Here is a 14,709-nt window from a genome sequence, read left to right on the forward strand (position 1 = left end):
TTTAGACTTGTTTTTAAAACAAACAATAAATCTAAAGTTTTTGAAAAGCCATCATTGTTCCTGTTTTCCTTCTTTGGAATTGTTAATAGAAGGGCTGTATATTTTTCTCTCATAATTTAACTGCCCAGAGAGCAGTAGAAACCATTGATGAAAAAAGAAATTTGAGAAACTTATTTTTAGCATATCAGTGATTGTTGTGTTCTACGTAACTTTTAACTTTTGTTGTCTTTAATAGAATTAAAACAGGTCTTCTTTATCTAATTCACTTTTAAATTTTTTTTTCATGAATGCAAGAAGATGGTGAATCCACACTTTAAATTCCACTCCAGAGTGGCAGTAGAATTCCAGCTAATCCAATTTCTAACCTTTCTCACAAGTTAGATACACAAATCTGAGAGATCTGTGTAGGGAGGTGGAGGAAAGGAGATCCCACCCAGCCCCCTTACCCTGCTTCATTTTTCTGATTCTTACAGAAAATCGAAACAGAATGCAAAATCAAGTGGAGTTTCTTCAGCATTACAAAAAAGATTCCTGACCAGGATTTTATAGTTAAGCAGAAAAGTTGCATATTTTTTATTTTATTTTTTTTAAAGTGATTTCTAAAATGACATTATAGCGAAATAAAATACTATTTAAATATTCATTCTGACATTACATGACCATATTTTTAAATACTTTCTAACAGAATAAAAAAGTGATCACAAAAAGAATTGTGCCTTCCGTACATCTAATGCATGATGTTTTATGCTTTAGCTGTGTCAGAAGAAACTGGATTGTAATAGCAACAGCAAACAAAATAGTTAATATTTTGTTGCTGTAGATACAGGGATTGTAGGATCCAATAACCTGTCAAATTCTTTCAGGAAATGGTTGACTGAGTTAGCTGTACATTGCACTAAAGGTAATTTATGTGCAGCACTTCTGATTTTGATGTGTCGACAGTTTGACACATGCTGGATTATCAAGTAATTCATAGACAGAATAATCTGATCAGTATCCTTCAGTGTTTCAGTTATTTGTACCTAACGTAAAATGCAGTACTTTAAAGGTGCTTTACTGAAGAAAATGTAAAGAGGATGTCTTCTAAATGAAGAAATTTTAGAATTACTGCTATTACTTCCTTCTGCTAAGCACCATTAGTAGTGAATTGCTGCCCACACCCCTCCCAACTTTCTTGCAAACTCAGTTGGAGTACAGTGAACAGTTGGTCTGGTTTTGGAAGTTTACCTTTTAAAACAATACAAAGTAAACCAATCATCCTTTGCAGAGATGACAATTAGGAATATGTATCCTAACAGCTCTGTGGTAGGCTAGTTTCTTCTCCCTTTTCTTTTCCTACCATTTTCCAAAACGCAGATCTCAAACCCAATAATTTTGTAGTAATTTGGCAGTTTTGTGCTTGCTCCAGTGAAATCCATTTGTAACATAGCAGTGGGTGTCTGCTAGTAACAGTTGCCCCACTACATATAGTTGAATCTGTTTTTTGAAATAACAGATGTCAGTATTGACCGTAGCAAAGCCTTGGGGACGTCTGGTAATAGCTGATGGTAGCATTCCCTGTTTTCATGTTTATTGTTCATTTATGATGTTTATTAAGAAATTAAAAAAATAAGGAAATGCTGGCTAGTTTAATGCATAGAAGTGCAAGTTGCATAGGGAGCTTTGACTTTAGCTTGGAACACTGTCATATTGAGGGAAATATGCTGATACATCTTGAAAAAAATAATCCTTTAATCTGAGACCACAAATATTAAAAGGCCGTAACCATTTTAACCTGATTAATGTGAACTCATAGCTTACTGTGTTTGCATTTCTGACGTGTAGTTTTAAATTCTGTACTAGTAACAGGTGACTTAGGGAGAATTATGCAACATCCACAGCATGTTTTACCTCTGGTTATGTATGTCTGTCTACGTGTGTATGCATTGCTTACCAGTTATATTGAATTTTTTTTACTGCACCATGTACATGTGTTTTGTGTTGGTTTTTTTTTTTTTTTTGTATATCTCGAAACAAAAAGTTTGTCAGTTTCTCATTTAATTTTTGATTGCTTGAGGTATCCTCTCGTACTGTTTAATCCTTGGAGTTGGAGTCTGTGAAAATGCTCCTAAGAACTTACTAAAATATATATATGTATATATATATTTAAATAGGAAAGACTGTGTGGAGTTTTTGGATTTATTTTTTCCTCGAAGTGATGTTCTTTTTAGTTGTCTCTTAGAACTACTTTTGGAAGGTGATAGAAGAAATGAACATAAGCTATGGTTGTAGGATAAAGTTCCCTGTGACTTGTAACATGTAGTATTTGGATGTGTAGTTCAGAAGTTTTTTTACTTTAAGCCTTCCTGTGTTATGTAAGTAGTGCATGGTTTCAGAAGGGCTTAGTGGAAAAAGAAAACCTGGGAAATCATTTACAATAAAGTGCTGAAAATACATGGATTCTATAGTATACCTAGAATATGTTACGTAAATGGAGAGTTTATTTCTGTAATATACTGTGGTTTTACCCACAGCTGGTGTAAATTTACACAATTTCATAGTGAACTGTGGTGATTCAAATCGTCTGAACATATCATGTTTCATTTTGTGCAACTAAATATATTTTTTGTTGACAGTCCTTTTTTTAACATCGCTTAGAATTTAATCTTTCCTTTATCCCTTCTCTCCTCTTCTCCTACCCAACCCAATTCCGTTTCTAGTGGAGAAGGTGAAAGAACAGTTGAAGCTATCTTTGGAAAACAAGAGTGGCATGGTGCAAACAGGTGAACTGACAGTTGTGCTAGATGGTTTGGTGGTTGAACAAGAATCTCTTACAAATATCAGTTCACCAGCAACCAGTAAGTTAAAACAATTCAACTGGATTGTAATATTTTGATTAATATTTCAAACAGATGTAGTGGAATATTTCTATTGATTTTTGTTTGTTTACTGTTCAGTAGAAGTTCAGCAAAATGGTGAAGCTGTGCATGAAAACAGAGATGCTTCAGCAAGAAGTACAATAAGGTTGGAATTTATTTTTGTATTTTAAACTCTATGTGACATATATCAGCAAATTTATCTGTTAGCATTTTTTTGTGTGTGAATGGGAGTGATTTTCACTGTCAAGCCCCTAATTATTTTACCAAAGGCTTTAGAAATACAGTTTGTATAATAATTACATAATGTAGTTTGACAGAAATTAAATTTGCAATTGTCCTTCCTCTCCTGTTAGAACCTGCTCTCCAGTAGTTTATGATTGCCTCTTGGAAGTGTAGCCCTCTGAAAACAGATTTCTTGTTGGCTGAAATTTTATGAAATCCTGGGAGCAGTGGCTCACTGTGATTTTGAGTACTTACTACGTTCTTTTTTTTTTTTTCTTGCTGTTTAAGAGATATTTCTGTTCATGTGTACTAACTTCTTGCAATGTACCATTTGAACGGAAGGAAGAAGAAAAAAAAGTATAAATGACTTCCCCTTTGCCCGGTTCCTTTTTTAAGGTTGTTATCAGGAAGTTGTTGAACAGACTTGTATTGCATTTAGGAAGCAGTATTCAGAACACTAAGGCAAAGACTTTGCCTGCTTCAACCTGAAGTGGCAAGAAGACGACTTTCGGATCAATTTAGAGCTTTGTTCTTGGTGCCTCCATTTTTATGCCAGATGATGGACTGCCTGCAGAGAAGTAGGTGTAGACTGTTTGACCTCTCACTGTTAGTGAGTCAAGTAGGTCAATATTCACATCAAATTAACATTACTTTTTAGTTTTTAACACAGGATGCAGTGAAAAAGCATACAGTTGCTATGAATTTGAACGACAGTACACATTTGTAGTTGTATGCTTGACTTGATTCTTCTTTTGAAAATAAGTTCTCCCATAGGTGCCCAATAAGAGGGAGTGAGGATAAAAAGTTACTTACCCTAGTTTGCTTTAGAAAGGTTTGGGACTATGCAAAGTGAATTGAAATGCATATGCATAACACTTTGAAACATGAGTAGCAATTCTTTGTTTTCATTCAACTGTTACTGCTCCCAGTGTAGTTTTTACTGTCACGTTTACTTGATGCTTGTATTCTGATTACAACAGTTCTCCATATAAATTTCCAGCAGTTTTGATTTACAGTTTTAAAACAAAAAGTTTTCTAGTCTAGAATTGACAAGGGATTGTATTTTAATTATCTGTTAATACTACTCATCTTGTTGGGTAAGATAGCATGGAAATTCTATTTCTTCCTTTCATATTCTGCAAAGTGGGACTTGTAACAATTCTCATGTTTTTTTGTTATATATTTAACTTGAATTTTTAGCCACTACTCCTTGCAAAGATGGGGAGTTGGCACTGAATGTAATTTTCATAATATGTGATTCTGGTGGGTGGCTTTATGCATTCTGGGATAGATTTAAGTAAAAGTAGTGTAGTTGAACAGGACTTTGCATTCATAGGCCCTTACAGTACATGTATTTCATTGCAGCCATTCAAACATAGAGCTTCTTGTGTATGTCTGTCCACGTACTCACCCATCCTGCCTATACATAGAGAAACTAACTTTACTGAAGGAGTTTTCTTACTTAAGTTATTACTGGAAAAAAAAAAGAGATATGACAAAATTATTGTTCCAGTTGCTTAATGAGAGAAAAAGTTATCCTGCTCATAGCTGCTGCTTTGGAATGGTTCCTAAGGCATTTTTGGAAGATGTGGCAGGCACATTGGTCTGCCCAACTCAATTCTAATATGCCATTACAAAGTAAAAGATGAAGAGGAAATGAGAAATCTTATCTGTTTTAAGTATCTAAAATTCTTCAAAACAACATTTGTATGTTGTTCCTTAATTGTTTTTGTCTTGCACTTGACTGTTACCTAGGCTGCATACGTGGTATTATAAACTGTTGTGAATTTACCACGGTTTCTTTGTGTTTCTTTACCATGTAATAGTGTAGGATTTGTTTTATTTTGCCTAACTGTTCGACGTGTTTGTACTAGTGTAAACCTATATATATATATATTTTTTTTTATTTTTACCAAGATCTGCTTGTGATATTTCTAATGGGATAGACAATCAAGTACCTTCAAACTCTGTAGTACAGAATGCGTTCTGCACAGAAGCTATTAATGGAGACAGCTCACCATCTCCTACTCACGTTGCAGCGAGACCCAAAAATACACCAGTACCAAAACCACTTGCAGCTCAGCCTGTCAACAGCACTGGTAAGAATGGGAGGGTTATGAGACTATGTACCGTAAGGTTTTTTTGTCTAGTTGAAATGAATCTGAAGTTGAATCACTTTTCCTGTACATTTTTTTGTTAGATTTTAAAAATTCTGAAAGAATGTTTCTGGGCTTGAATTTATAATCTTGTGTTTTCACTTCCATGAATTTTTCTGGAGTAGGTCCATTCTTCAGTCTACCAACTTTCACACTTCCCTGTGAATTCTCATCTTGGATGAAGAAAGATGTAAAGCATCCAAATCTTCCTTCCCTATCCCAGATGACTAAACCATATTATGAGTTGTCAGGAGGAAAACTTAGGTTTCTTTCACAGAATTAATTTGAGTAACTGTAGTTAGGTTTCTTGTGCTATTGGATAAATCTGCTGTTTATTGCTGTCAGGGAATCACAGAACCATCTAAGTTGGAAGAGACCTCCAAGATCACCTAGTCCAACCTCTGACCTAATAGTAACAAGTCCTCCACTAAACCGTATCACTAAGCTCTATATCTAAACGTCTTTTAAAGACCTCCAGGGGTGGTGACTCAACCAGTTCCCTGGGCAGCACATTCCAGTGCCTAACAACCCTTTTGGTAAAGAAGCTTTACCTAATATCCAACCTAAACCTCTGCTGGTGCAACTTCAGCCCATTCCCCCTCGTTCTGTCATCGGGAACTATTGTGCTCTTAGTTGAAATGTGTTGTAGATTCTTTTTGCCTTCCATTTAAAACAAAGACAAACATTCACTAAAGTAAAAGAAGTGAAAAGCAAATATTTTTCATTATTTTTGTTCTTCAGAGAGAGCTTTGCATCTAATCATGACTATGCTTTCTAAGCGCTTTCCGTCTTTCCTCAGCTGATTGACTGAGATTAGAGTGATAGCAGAGCAAAAAGGTACTCTTAAATAGGAAGAGGCAAGCTGTTAATAAACAGGAGAATGGAGACTGTCAAGCTTCCTGTAATAGAGTGGGAAATGTGGGATGGTAGGAAGATGACGGAAATAATTATAAACTTTAAAAGGTAGTAATTAAATCAGGTCTTCTGTGAAGTGAATCTCTATTTAGAGAACTTGAACTCAATTCCCTTCTCTTTTCAGTTGAAGGCCAAAGAGCATATGTATTATTTAAGTGTTGTTCCCTTTTTAGGGAGAGAGATCCAATAGCTGAGAGATCCATTTTAAATTGGTATTCAGATAGTGTAATTGCAGAAATAATTGATTTGTTCAAATAGTAATATTGATGAAACCATACTACCGAGCTTGCACTAAGTCACTGCTATAACAGTTTTCAACTACTGTACCTGTTGGTGGAGACTTCTTTGAGACAAGATGTAGAATGAGTCTTCATGATTTGTTGATGACAGTTTTTTTGTTTTGTTCTTCTCACTGTTGTGCTTAGCAGGATTGTCATTTTATGTGATGTTGCCAGAATTGCTTTTTCAGATCTGAATGATGAGGTAATCAGCTGATAAAATGTTTTATAGATCTGTTTTGGAGATCACCTTACTAAGAGAGACAACAATTTGTCAGTTACTTTGATCTCTGACTTCGTTTTGGAATCTCATAGATCCTTTCATGTAGATGAATTGAAATTACTTTTTTAATGAAAGCTGAAACTTCAGCTGGCATTTTTTCTTATTTAAACAAAGCTGTTGGTAGTTAAAAGAGACATTTGAAGAAAACTGATCAGGTTGTCTGTAGTTATATATATATTTTTTAATCTCATGGTTTATAGTTGCTTGAACTAATACAAAGTCTTGATGTGGCTTGGTGTTGGTTAACCTGTTCTGTGTGAGATGGAAGTAGTGATATATTGCCCTGGAATAGTTCTGTTAATAAAGCAATGCCTTTACAGATCTTACAAATCGGCTGCTAGCTGCAAAACCATGCTCATTGTTCTGCATGTGAAGAAACATATGTGGCCCAGTGATAATTCCTTAAAGAGACTGGCTTGCTAACTGGAATATATTACTGATTTCTGTTTTATTGCTTGTAATTCTTTGATCTGCTTGTGTGTGTGTGTGTGTGCATGTGCAAGTATTTTAGAGGAAAATGAGATTTACAGTTTGCCAATATCTGCTCTTACTTTCTGGGAAAGCAAGAAATTGCTGACATTACAGAGCTATTGCAAGTAGTATGTAGAGTCTAGCTAGCTATTTATTTGTGAGGATGCTATACATAAATAAGTAAACTCTTTAAAATGGTGTTCCATCATTTTATAGGTACTAATCTATGGCTAATTTTTGCACATTTCTATCAATAAGGTTATGAATATAGAGAGCAATTGTAGTATTTTGGCCTCAGAATTGTAAGCTGATAGCATGCTATCAGTTAGAAAATCACTTGAAGTCTGTGTTGCATATTATATTTGGTCTTGAGGGAAAATACTTCCAACTCTAAAAAAGGTATGAATTGAGAAGATTAAATAGAATTATCACTGATGTTAGCCTGCTTTTTCTGCACCCCTAGTTGTGACTGATATTGCATTGCTTTAAATAAGGGCCTTGACTTTTAATGGGGGTCCTCTGACTACTGTACCTAATTTGTCTTGTCTGAGGCAAGGTCATGTGCTGAGATACCGTTCTGTTAAGCTCTGCAGATGATCGGTATTGATGTATTACTAGCCAATTGGGCTTGGGAGTACTTATGCCTTCTTAGCCCCTTTTTTCTGCCAAATCCATGTCTGCTTTAAACCTGTTATGAGATTATGCTTGCTTGAGTTGGATGACATTTGTGTTGTTCTTAAAAAGACAGAAATCAATTTAGTTTGATTCTAAAATAATTTTCTCAAGTCTTTGACCTATATAAATTGCAAGTGTCATGGGTCGGACTGTGATGGAGTTTGTATGCAGCTGTATTTTAGATTTGTGACCAAAATAATGTTGATTACACAGTTATGTTTTAGCTGTGGCTGAACAGTGCTTGCACAGAGTTAAGGCATTATCTATTTCTTACTCTGCCTCCCCCAGGTCAGTAAATAGATTGTGAGTATGCATGAGGTTGGGAGACAACCAGGCAGATGACCTGAACGAACCACAGAGATATTCCATGCCTGTAGTGTTATGCTTGGCAATTAAAAAAGGAGATGAGGAAGTTTAGGGAGGTTAGCCATCTTTTTGCTAGGAACTGACTGGGTATCAGTCTACCCACTGAAGGTGGTGAATGATTGCCCTTACATCACTTGTTTTGTTTTGTTGTCTTTCTCTCTTCTGCTTCTTATTAACTATTTTTTGCTTTGACCATCAAGTTTTCTTGCTTTTACTCCTCCTTTCCTCTTGTCCCATCACACTGTGGGTGGGTGAGAAGTGTGAGTGAATGACTCTGTGGTACTTAGCTAATTACTTAAGTATGGTTAGCCCACAACAGTTAGCAAAATACAGATTTTTAGGACTTACTGACCTTGTTTGGGGTGTGAGGAGGAGTTTTTTCTAAGCCGTACACAGGTGTTTTTTTGCTTAATTGTACAATTCTATATCTCAACTCTAAAAAAATGGAAAAAAGTGTAAGAACTACCTCTTAGTTTAATGTATTTCATATAGTTACTTAGCTCCTAATATTTTTCTTTCATCTCATGCTAATAAAAATTCTTTTTTGAAGTTTGTACAAGTTCACAGTTTCAAAGCAAATAAGGTGAAGCAGATGTCTACCTTTTGCTAATCTAAAGAATAGAGTGTAAAGTTGAATTGAACAAGATATGCGGAAACTAAGGTGTTACCTTTGCTGGATGTATAAAGAATGGTTTGCAGATTGTACGTTTTAATTACAGCTTTAGCTGAGGCAGGTGCACTGTGACTTTTTTGTCATCTTAGGCAAAAATGCTGCTTATGGCATGTAGGTGTGAATTAAACATGTTCCTTTCTTTCTTTCAATGTAGATTGCTCTACAAGTAGATCGTTAAAAAAGTAAAACTCATCAGAATCTGATATGCAAATGTTCTTATTTCCCATTTCTTAGTTAATGGTGAGTCATCTGCCTCTGCACCAGAAGCTGGTAATTCTTCTGTCTCCGAGGCAGTGGTGGTAGGTTCAGCAGAAGCTCCCATGTCTACAGATTGCACTAACACTACAGTAGAACCTCAGTCAACAGCAGAAGCAGCTAGTTGTTCCGAAAGCCACGCTTCTACATTACCTGTTGTGTCTGCTGGACTAGAAGATACAGCTACAACGGACTGTGCGCAACCTAATGCCAGAAACAGTACAGCAGCAGATGCAGCAAAACCTAGGGAATCCTCCTCAACCTCAAGTGCATCCGGAGAGCCTGTAAGACAGCAGCCTGGTAATGCCAGTACAGAACCTTTGCCACCAGGGTATGTGGGCTTGATTTTAATACTGTATTTGTGTTTGGTCTGAATGTGTATATAAAGAAACAGCAATTTAATTCCATATGGAGATTGCCAAATGCAGATCAGTTGGCTGAGAAGGGGTTATTTGATCTAAAATGGGGTTTGTACTGTGCTGCTATAATTGGCTAGTAGCTCATGCCCCAGAAACTAGCAACTGATCACTGATTTGCTGAGACAGTAATATGATCTAAATAGAGGAACTCTTGGGCATTATGGATGTGAAAGCTTTTCATTTGATCTATTCAAACTTATTTGGGTTATAATTCATTGCTCCTTCAGTTCTTAAACTATAAGAATGTAGTAGGAACTAAGATACAGAGAAGTGAAAATGAATAAAATAGTCTACAAATACTTGTAGGTGCTTGCAGCATAGGAATATAACCAATAATGTTAAAAACAAAGATTTGAAGTTTCTATATATGCTCAGAATAACTAGAAACTGTTATTTCTATGGAACTGTCTGAGACTACTGCTGTAGTCCTAAACCTTAAGTACGCAATTAAAGATATGCTTAAACATTTAATAAAAATATGATACATGTTCCAATACATATATCAATCTTAAACAAAACAAACAAAAAAACAAATGCTTTCATGTTCGGGTGAGAAGGTGTTTTCAGTAACTAACTGAGGATGCTGAAATTTCTGTGATATTTTAAATATTAACTATTTTAGCATTTTTGAACACAGACAGTTTATTCCCAAAGCATATATAATTTATGCAATTGCAGCTGATCTTTCTGAGAGCCTGTCTTGTATCTGCTCCCTCTGAAACAGGTTCAGTAAGTAATTAGGGACAGTTCACTTGAGCTTCTGCATTTGGATAAACATGAAAACAGGAATCTAGAAAGACAGATGTATGGTATGTACTTTGTAGGGAAATATTACAATTATTATTAAAATATTATTTGCTTCTCTTTTATCACGTCATAGTCTTGCCATTTAACCTCTTGAACTGCAGAAAGCATTTCCAGGAGTTTTATAGGATACTTTGTAATAGTGAGGAAATGCACATCAAATTCTATGAGTAGCAAGCAAGATGTTCTGCCTATACTTTTAGGAGCTAATTAATTACATTTATAAGAAAAGCATACATCTAACACAAGCAAGGGCTTCAATTCATTGTCTAATCCAGTTTTCCTCTCCCATTTAGAAATGGCATGTATTGTATTACAGCAGTTCTCAAGAGCATGAAACTTGAATTGCTTGTAATGTTTGGTCCTCTGTCCATCTTCATTGTAAGGGCTTTGCAACTAAAACTGAAGAAGTAATCCCCAAGGATATCAGATACAGAATTTACCAGGACAGGAAATAGAAACACAGGGAAAATTAATTATCTGATAGCCCGCGTTTCAGGTTCACTCTGACACTCTGAATGATCCTGTTGTTTGTTGGGTACAAGGAACAGTGCTTCAAAATGTAGATTACTTTTTTTTTTTTTTTTTTTTTGTGAGAGGCAGGTACTTGAAAATGCAAAGAATGTCTCTAAACTTTCTGAATTTAGTTATTTTAGCATACAGACTGTGTGTAGTTAATTACTTGGCTTTGTTTTCAGATACCTTAAATAGAATTTGGAAATGTTTGTGAATATTGATGTATGCTCATTTTACGTACCAAGTTCCTTAAAGAAATTTTCATGGCGATACCAGTTCAAGCAGGAAGCAGGAAATAAATGATTTTTATTCTAGTGTGAGTTGTCTTTGGTGTTTCAGAATGAGGTTTGGATCATTGTGTGTTCATTCAATAGCAAAGTGGTTTTTTTTTGCTTAGTGAGAAATAATTCCTTAAGAAATGCTTTCACCTTGACTTATATGTAAGTCTTTTTTGTCTTGAAGATGGGAGCAAAGAAAGGATCCTCATGGTAGAACCTATTATGTTGATCACAACACGCGAACTACAACATGGGAAAGACCACAGCCCTTACCTCCTGGGTAATGTAGACTTTTTTTTTTTAATTTAAATCTGGTAATAGTACTATTTTTATGTTGTTGTTTGGTTGGTGCAAGAAGAACTACAGTCATGTTTTTAGTAAGCAGCTCATTGAAAATATATATATTAAGAAACCTTAACTTTCAGTTAGCTTAGAGTTGTGTTAATTTGCATAAGTATATTGGTGTATATATATGTCTCATTCTGATGACGTGTTCAAATGTAGCTGCTAAATTCTGTTTTTCTTCCTTTAAAACGTAAACATTAAAAAATGAATGCTTTACCACCCTTATTTAGATGGCACAACTCGCTGTAGTGCTGTTGTTCCTGACTTCTGATTCTCAGAAAATATGGTTGTTTATTTTGTGTGTGTGAAACCTGCCAACTTGTTCATGGCCACAGGAAATTGCAAAGTTAAAACTGAGGTGACAGAAAGAGCTGAGGATGCTATTTCCTGCAGTCTGTTTGCTCAGTGTATTTGTTCTTCTACCAATGAAGCTGGGGAGTACTTTTGCATACTTTAGAAATTAAAAAACATGACTGTCACTCTCATTACTTCATTCAAATACTATCTAGGAACTTAGCATAAAGAGAAAATCGGTTATGTGATGGTACTGAAAAACGTAACTGTTAACATTTGTGTTTCTTGGTAGCTGGGAAAGAAGAGTTGATGATCGCGGAAGAGTTTACTATGTGGACCATAACACCAGAACAACAACATGGCAACGACCAACAATGGAATCAGTCAGGAACTTTGAGCAATGGCAATCTCAGCGTAATCAACTGCAGGGAGCTATGCAACAATTTAACCAACGATACCTCTATTCGGTAATTTTTGCATAAAATTTAGACACGAATAGAGATATAGGTATACTTCCTGTTTGATTTTTCTAAAATGCTTTAATAACCATTCAACCATATGTGTTATATTTCTCATCAACAATTCAACTGATTCTGTTCACAAAGTTTGTAAGAGTCATCCTTCAAGAAAAAAGTACTCCCTTCTGAATCTCCTTCCTAACTTGAGTTTTGTGGACTGTATGATACTTAAGACTTTCAATGACTGTAGTAACAGGTAAAAGTAGAGCACTCCCTTAACTGAAAAGGAGTGTCAAAGATGGGATTTGGGCATTTTGAATATTAAATGGCATTCAGAAATTCCCTAGTGATTAGGAGTCTCTCATCATTACAGGTGTGGAATTTTTTTTACTTTGAGCTCATTTTGAATCTAAGTCACCTGGTTCATCTCTGGAATTTCTAATACAGCTTTCCATTTCTCTCAGATAGTTACTGAGTCACTTAACTGTTGGAAGAAAGTATCATGAGTAGCTTCAAAGAAGATATTTCTTGAGACAGATTTTTTTCATTTCTAATGAGATAAATGGGATAGTTGTTTTTTCTGCAGTTAAAGATGATGCCTGCATGTCACTGTTATCCTAAACACTTTATTGTAACTGTTCATTCTCTTAAGTCTCTAGGATAGGATCTTAATTTAATTAATGATAAATGATGCTTTAATCAATTTAATTAATGATAAATTATTTTAATTAATAAAATTTATAAATTTAATTAATGATAAATTAATTTAATTGAGTTGAACAAATTCAACTTGAAGCTGGAGTGCTTTGAGAAGAAACTGTTGCAGTATAAGTCTGAATCAGCATCATTTTGACTTCTGGACTAGGACTCTATACATCTGGATACTTAACTTTCCTTTGAATTTGATAGACCTCAGATATCTCAGAAAACTCTCACTTTTCCTGACCCTGAGATTTATTTGGTTTTGAGCTAGATTTATTCTCTCTCAGAGTACAGAATATACATGTCCTTTCTGACCTTAGAATCATCAAATTAGAATTTGTCAGATAGAATATGCTTGAAGGAAAATAAAAATAATTGGACTGCTTGCATGCTATTTTGCATCTCTTTACAGTTCTGTTTTTTAAGTCGTGCATCAGTTGCATACCTAAAACTCAATTTTTGGGGGGGGAAGAAAAAAATTGAAATGATATTGAAGAGAATGTGAATGCAGGTTTTTTGTTGTTACTGTTTTAATTTAAGTGGTGCTATATACATTTCTTTTAGAAATGTTGTGGTCAAACCACAGGTAACTTCCTCTGGTGACACATCAGAGCTCTGCTTATATAGCAGTTTATAAGTGAGATTATAATTTAGTTTTTTGGGAAAAAAGTGAATTAATCCTCTTAATAAATGATGGAATATTTCAGCTACCTTGAATGGTCAAAGCTAAGCCATATAAAGAAATTAAAGTGGATAGAGTATAGTTATTTTAATTACTTTTACTTTTTCTATTGTGTTCTTCTCAGTGGTACTTCTCTCAAATTGGGGACTTGAATTATCTTGCTTTTGATTTATATGCATTTCTTTCTAGCTTCATTCTCTTTTGTTGTGTTGTCATAACAGTAGGTAGTCCTTTTTTTTCTTATCATCTATTTTATGGAATGTAGCAGTGATTGTATTACTACGTACAGACTTAGTATTAGTTTATCCTCAGCCAAATCCATTGTGACTTGCACCCAGTTGTGGAGTAGTTCTACCTGGAAAGACTACTTAGATATTTCAAAATATTTAATATGAGAGAAGTTGCTTCAGACTTCTTGCTTCATTTTTTTTTTTTTAATCTCTTAATAGGCACATAACTAGTTGCAGTGTAACTTGCTGAAGTTACTGGTTTTTAAAACATTTAACATCCTGCAACTATATGCAGTCAAATGAACTTAAAAAAAAAAAAAAAAAAATCTATAAGTGGAAAAATACTTCCATGAAATGAATACTTATCCAAAGTAGGAGTTGTTTCTTTTTTTTGAATATTAAATGGCATTCAGATTAAATGAATATTTTTGAATATTAAATGGCATTAAAAAAAAAAAGCTTTTGAATATTAAATGGTATTAAAAAAAAAAGCTTGGGAAAATTAATATAACTTTCTTTAAAAAACGCCGCTCACTACTAAATGATAGCTGTTAGAAACATTCAAATGTTATGGTTTGTTTACTTACAATCATAGTATTGGCTAGATAGAACAGCCTTCATCTTTTAGATGATTACCTCATATCAATTTGAAAGCTCAAAGCATGTTGATGTGTAAAAGTATCTTTGAATGTCATAGACTGTTTTCTAAGGATGGACCTTCATTATTAAAGCACAATACAAGACACTGCTTGTTTACTATTTTAACATCTTAGTTTTAATATGCAGCGTAAAGTGCAGTACCATGTAGAAATATGAATTAGCTCAGAGA

The 14,709-nt window shown here is 34.6% G+C and overlaps 1 protein-coding gene across 7 annotated transcripts in view; it reads left to right on the forward strand.

Moving 5' to 3' along the window:
- The window catches only part of WWP1 (WW domain containing E3 ubiquitin protein ligase 1), a 60,556-nt gene that overhangs the window by 28,780 nt on the left and 17,067 nt on the right, over positions 1–14,709 (forward strand). For 4 of the 7 annotated variants that reach the window (XM_068672213.1, XM_068672216.1, XM_068672212.1 and 1 more), the window contains 6 exons: positions 2,700–2,837; positions 2,937–3,003; positions 4,998–5,179; positions 9,132–9,483; positions 11,354–11,449; positions 12,101–12,275. In XM_068672213.1, the coding sequence (XP_068528314.1) occupies positions 2,700–2,837; positions 2,937–3,003; positions 4,998–5,179; positions 9,132–9,483; positions 11,354–11,449; positions 12,101–12,275 (1,010 nt within the window). Of the gene's footprint in view, positions 1–473; positions 549–2,699; positions 2,838–2,936; positions 3,004–4,997; positions 5,180–9,131; positions 9,484–11,353; positions 11,450–12,100; positions 12,276–14,709 lie in introns of those variants that run through there. The other 3 variants (XM_068672215.1, XM_068672214.1, XM_068672218.1) reach the window with 3 other exon arrangements.

Source organism: Anas acuta, chromosome 2 (assembly GCF_963932015.1).
Source record: "Anas acuta chromosome 2, bAnaAcu1.1, whole genome shotgun sequence".
Taxonomy (NCBI): Eukaryota; Metazoa; Chordata; class Aves; order Anseriformes; family Anatidae; genus Anas; species Anas acuta.